This window comes from Camelus dromedarius, chromosome 3 (genome assembly GCF_036321535.1).
Source record: "Camelus dromedarius isolate mCamDro1 chromosome 3, mCamDro1.pat, whole genome shotgun sequence".
Lineage (NCBI taxonomy): Eukaryota > Metazoa > Chordata > Mammalia > Artiodactyla > Camelidae > Camelus > Camelus dromedarius.
Window position 1 is genome coordinate 115,001,409 of NC_087438.1, and position 6,472 is coordinate 115,007,880.

At 34.3% G+C, this 6,472-nt stretch overlaps 1 protein-coding gene across 1 annotated transcript; it reads left to right on the top strand.

Annotated features, from left to right (window-relative positions):
• The first annotated feature begins 4,621 nt into the window (after nucleotides 1-4,621).
• On the top strand, nucleotides 4,622-5,556 carry LOC105093530 (olfactory receptor 14C36). Its single transcript, XM_010985403.3, has one exon. The coding sequence runs from the start codon at nucleotides 4,623-4,625 to the stop codon at nucleotides 5,553-5,555; it is 933 nt and encodes a 310-aa protein (XP_010983705.3). The 5' UTR covers nucleotide 4,622; the 3' UTR covers nucleotide 5,556.
• The last annotated feature ends 916 nt before the right edge of the window (nucleotides 5,557-6,472 follow it).

The window sequence follows — 6,472 nt, forward strand, 5'->3', positions numbered from 1 at the left end:
TTCCAGTTTGTCAGCCCTTGTCTTCTTCTTTAATTGGGTCTCATTTTAATTGGGTGTCACCCATGCTGTAGAGATTGTTACCAGCTTGAAATTACCCTTGGGCAACTGACCAAAATTCAATCAGAAAGATTATCTTCCCAGAGGCTTTGAAGTCATGACAGCTATGTCCATATTTTTAGAGAAAACAGAACGTGACTGGCCTACGTCCACAAGGAAATGATGCTTTTTTCATATGAAAGTTTTCTCAAAACTTATCACATGGGCAGATTCGGTCAATCCATCTTAAAGACCATGATTTGGAAAATTTAACAAGAGAAACATATGTTCCCTCATAGATAAGAACATACAGTGCTCTAACGTAAGTACTTTTTGGTCTCTATTGTTATTAATGTCTTCCTAACTTCTTTACTTCCCCATCACACTCCGTTTTTTCAGGAGATTTTTTTGCTTCATTTATGCTTTTACTGTTGTTTTAGAAATGAACATTGTTCAAAATTGCTAGAATATCAATGCAATGGCCCTACTTATTTTACTCAATGAAACATAAATAATTTTTTAAAAGAAAAAGTTGACCCATTAAAAGAATAGCAGCAAGCGCAGATAATTCTTATCAAATGTCTTATGGTCTCTGCTATCATTGTGTTGCCACAATAGTTACATCGGGGAGTGTGATCCGCTCATGTTTAACATACAGCTGATAGGTGTTTTTTTATACTGTTACTATTGATTTAAAATTCTTATTTTCAAACATCTATAGACCAAAGACTTGGAATATCCTCAGAACCATGTGTATAGGATTTCCAGATGAGCCTGAGAAGAAATCAGCTTCAGGGTAAACAAATAATATTATAAGACTGTTGGAATATATCTCTTTCTTTATCTGTGCAACCACATGGCATATATACACATCCATTGTAGACTGATTGCCAGTATCAAAATAATAGGTACATTCACCACCTCACATGGGTAACTTTTTTCTTATGACAACGCTTAAGCAACTTTCAGGTATACAATAATATATGTTAAATTATAATCACTATGATCTACACTAGATCTTTAGAACTAATTCTTAAGATTGAACATTTGTACACTTTGACCCATTCCCCTTTGCCCTCGCCCTGGCAACCACCATTCTATTCATTGTTTCTATAAAATTTCCTTTTTAATTAGATTTTATATATAAGTAATAGTATACATTATTGGTATTTATGTTTCTCTGTCTGGCTTATTTCGCATAGCATAATGCCCTCCAGGTTCATTCATGTTGTTGCAAATTGCAGGGTACCCTTCATGGCTGAATAATATCCCATTGAATGTGTATGTGTGCATGCACACACACCCTTTTTTTCCTTTCCTTTCAGTCTTGGTAGCACATTTAAATTGGTTTCATATCTCAATGATTGTGAATAAAGCTGCAATAAACGTTGGCATGAGATGGACTTTTCACGATGACTGATTTCCTTTCCTTTGGACATATTCTTTGAAGTTGGAACTTAAAATATATAATTAAAATATTATTAAAACATGTTTTTACTAAATTCTGACTTTTTGAAAAAATAAAATGCATTTATATTTAACTGTTTAAAGTATGTGAGGTCTAAAATGGGAGTAAGAAAGTAGCTTGTAAGTTTATTTCTTTTGTATTTTATTGTTACATGAGACTACTGCCTTAGGCTGTAAAAGCTCAATGTTCCCTATGGTACTTATGCATAAAAATAGTCAAATAAGTAAGGAATTTTCAAGTTATAATTTTGTCACATAAATTAAAAAGTATGTCTATTAAGTTGTGTACTGAAAATTTGCTAACTTCAATTGGAAAGACAAATAGTGGGTGACATTGTCTTTTTAGTTCTATGTCACCTTAACAGGTTTTAAAAATGTATCTTAATTTTTCATTTACTATTTTGGAAAAGAGAGAAGTCATATGAATTCCCTACTACTACTTTTTTTTAGGATCCACTGTTTTTCTAATTTAATTTTATTGAATTATAGTCACTTTACAATGTTGTGTCAATTTCCAGTGCAGAGCACAATTTTTCAGTTTTACTTGAATATACATATATTCATTGCCACATTCTTTTTCACCGTGAGCCACCACAAGATCTTGTATATATTTCCCTGTGCTGTACAGTATAATCTTACTTATCTATTCTGTATATACCTGTCAGTATCTACAAATTTCGAACTCCCAGTCTGTCCCTTCCCATCCCCCTGCCCCGTGGCAACCTCAAGTTTGTATTCTATGTCTATGAGTCTGCTTCTGTTTTGTATTTAAGTTCTTTTGTCTCTCTCTCTTTCTTTCTCTCTTTCTTTGTTTCTACTTTTTTTTTTTTTGTTTATATTCCACATATGTGCGATCTCATATTGTATTTTCTTTTCTCTTTCTGGCTTACTTCACTTAAAATGACATTCTCCAGGGACATAGGATCCATCGCTTCTTAATTTTAGATATTCATTTTTGTTTTTAAGAATTATATTTTACCATCACTGGAATCAAGCACCCAAAATAAGATGATATTTTCTTTCTTGCACCAAAATCCCAGCATCTGGAAGAATTTTTAAATGGTTATGGGTAATTCGTTTTAAAAAATATTGCTAGACGAAGACCTTAGCTTATTCTTCTCACATGTTGGCATGAGTTTTATTATTTTAGACCACTATGCAATTTATTAATTTAAGGTAATTAAGGAAAAATATAATTCCTTTGAGAGCTAGTTATCTGTGCAATACAGCACTGAGAAGAATGTCAGTAGTCAATCAGTTATCTTTAAATGCACTTTTCTGTTAACTTAGATGCATGCACTCATGACTGAAACTATAAAAAGTTCTGGGTGTATTTTGAGATTGAGAAGGTGGCTGAGGTGAGAGCTTTGATATCACATAGGGGACAAGTGGAGAATGGAACTTTATGTAAGATTGTGTGTACATTTTTACAAAAGCACTTAAATTTCATACTTTTGCTATGCAAACTAATAGATAAATACTTGGGACTGGCCAAGAAGAATACAACCTTGGAGAAAACATGTGTTTTCTGTTATGCCCTAGAAAAACTGATGAGAAAAGTGGCTTCTGTTTGGGAGATTTTAGTTAATGTGTGAAGATGCTGAAGAGGAAAAAGTTTGCGGACTGCAGAGGAAACAGACTCCTCACAGACACAAAATTAGTCAAAAGTGTTTTAGAAATGATATGTGCAGAACTAAAATTTTACTAGAAAGTACAGGTTAATACTTTTAAGATAAATGATCACAACTGAAATGGGAAAAAAAGCAATGGAAAAAATCAACAAGACCAAGACACACCACTTTGCAGACAGAAACAGAATTTACCATTAGGTAAAAGGACTGGGATCAAATCTTAATTAGTAAACTGTTCATGTTAATGATGATATTTAAATTTTGTGGTAAAATATATTTCTATATGGACATTTTACCAAATTATCATGTGTATTACTATTATTTACATGGTGATACTAAGTTGGCAACAAATGTGGCATTCAGGCACAGAAGAGAGGGAATTAAATCACAGAGTATTAATAAATAGTAAAAAAATAATTTGCTAGGAATAAATAATTTTAAATGATAAGGAATTTGTGCTTAGCATGTGAAACTTTCAGATTATTGTTCTGCAGGAGGAAAGCCTTTTTGTGTGATCAGTGCCAAAATTAACTGTAACTTTAAATAGCGATGTATCTGTATAAGAAATTGAATTTGTAAGATGGAAATTACATTCTGAAGATACACACAGAAAAGTAACTCCAGTTATTTTATTGCAACCATATAAGATTTAAAAATACTCAAATTTATAATAGGAGTGTAGACATAATCATCTATGAAATACCTAATAATAAAATTTAGTATTTATTTCTTCACATAACCACGTAGAAATCTTCTCTACCCAAGTTTATGTCACCGAGACCAGTGCCTCTTGAAATAACTGTAGTGAAGACCATTTTCAATTTCCTCTGAAATTTTCTTAAGTAACAATACTTTGAAAGAATTAAATATATTTATAGAAAAATAACACTTTAAAATGACACTCACAATCTAAATGCAGAAATTCTTAATCTCAACTTCTGTGTTTATTGCTAAAGACTGATTTGAAGAGTTTATGGAATCTTGTTGATCCAAAGCCAGCACATTGTAGAAGGTCAAGCTGAACTTCAACTGTGGGTCAGTATCCAACTAGACACGGGGTACAACTCCAAATCAAAAGTAAAAACTGTCTTTGAGGATTGACTCTGAAGTATCCCTATCTATCTATCTATCTATCTATCTATCTATCTATCTATCTACCTATCTATCTACAAAGTGATAAATCTTCATTAACATAATGAATCTCAGAGGGCTGGATATTATGAAAAAATAATAACTTTACATGTTGTAACTAAATAATATGATTGGAGAGTGGGCATTTTGCGATGTTAAGTACTCAGTGATGACAATAAGACGGACAGATCCAAAGTCTAATGGTGGACATTTAATACATCTAAAGACCAGCTGTATGAGATAGAGAAGCCCATGTTGAAATTAAATAGTTAAGGAAACTACTTTAGTTATTTTTCTGAGCCCTGTGTCTCATGGTTTATCCCTTTTATTTTCCAGATCAACCACCTTTTCCAAAAGATGGCCAACTCCACCACGGTGACTGAGTTTCTCCTCATGAACTTTGCTGAAAGATGGCAGTTACGGCTCCTGCACTCCATGCTGTTCCTTCTGATCTACTTGGTTACCTTGTTAGGGAATCTTCTCATTGTCACTGTCACCACATTCGACCCGAAACTTAACATGCCCATGTACTTCTTCCTCAGAAACCTGTCTGTCTTAGATATGTGCTATGTTACTGTCACTGTCCCCAATGCCTGCGTTAACTCTCTCACTGGCAACAGCGCCATTTCAGTGGCTGGGTGTGCAACCCAGGTTTTCCTGGTCATTTATTTTGCCTATGTGGAGCTGGTGTTTCTCACCATTATGGCCCGAGACCGCTACGTGGCCATCTGCCAGCCCCTCCACTACCCAGTTGTCATGAACTACCACTGCTGTGTCCAAATGACACTCGCCTCCTTGCTGAGTGGTCTTGTCTATGCAGGTGTGCACACGGGTCAAACATTCCAGCTGACCTTCTGTCAGTCCAATGTGATCCATCAGTTCTTCTGTGATGTCCCCTCTCTGCTGAGGCTCTCCTGCTCTGACACCTCCAGCAATTTCCTTTTAATTCTTTTTTCTGCCATTGTGGTTGCTGGGGGCTGCTTTATCTTCATTACTATGTCATATATTCACATATTTTCCACTGTGCTAAAGTTTCCAATCAGAGAGCAAGGAAAGGTCTTTTCCACCTGTGTCCCTCACATTCTTGTGGTGTCTGTCTTTCTCAGCTCTATTCTCTCTGTGTACCTAAAGCCTTCGGTAAACTCTGAAACAATTCAGAACATGATTCTTCCTGTTTTTTATACCATAGTCCCTCCCTTCTTAAATCCTATCATCTACAGTCTTAGAAACACACAGGTAAAAGAAGCTATGAAGAAAGTTGTATTAAGAAACTTTTATTCTGGAAAATAATAAAAAAGTCCATTCCAAGTTTATCCCAATGGCACTGAATTTGATCCACACTTCTATAATTAACTTTATGTCTGGGTTTTAGGTATTGGAAAGCTCACCCAAATTCACTCCCGTGAGACCTGTATAATTAATCTTTTAAAATAATCATTGTGTTTTCTATTGCAGAATATTTAAGACTCTTTCTATATGCATAGTTCCTCTCACCCTTTGCCTTTGTTCTCTAGTAGTTGTTAAAGACAGAGCGAGAGTTGTTTGGTTAAATACAATTTCTTCTGAGCATCTTGAAGATATAATTACATAGCCAGGACATTTTTACTCTTTAGTTGAGGCATATTATAAATAACAGAAAATGTATTATTTGAACCATTTCAAAGTGCACAATTGAATGGCATTAAAAACATCCACACTGTTGTGAAGCCATCATCACAATCCATCTCCCGAACTCTTTTCATCTTGCAAAACCGACACATCAGACCCATAAAACAACTCTCAGTTTCTCTTGGCCCTTGTCCATGGCAACAATCAATCTAATTTCTGTAACTAAATGTTTTAACTCTCTACGCACCTGACATAAATGGAATAAAATAACATCTGTCCTTTTGTACCTGGCCTATTTTATTTTGCTTAATGTCTTCAGAGTTCATCTATGTTGTAGCATGTATGAAACTTCGCTTCTGTTTAGGGCTGGATAATGTTTCATTGTAATTATCAAAAGTTCTTTATCCATTCACATGTCATGGATGCTTGAGTTGATTCCAAATTTTTACTTTTCTAGATAATGCTGCTATAAACATGGATGTAGAAACACCTCTCCAAGACTGCTTTCATCTCTTTTTGAGTGTATACCCAGATGTGGAATTGATGGATCTTATAGTAATTCTATCATGAATTGTTTGAAAAACCAATATATTATTCTT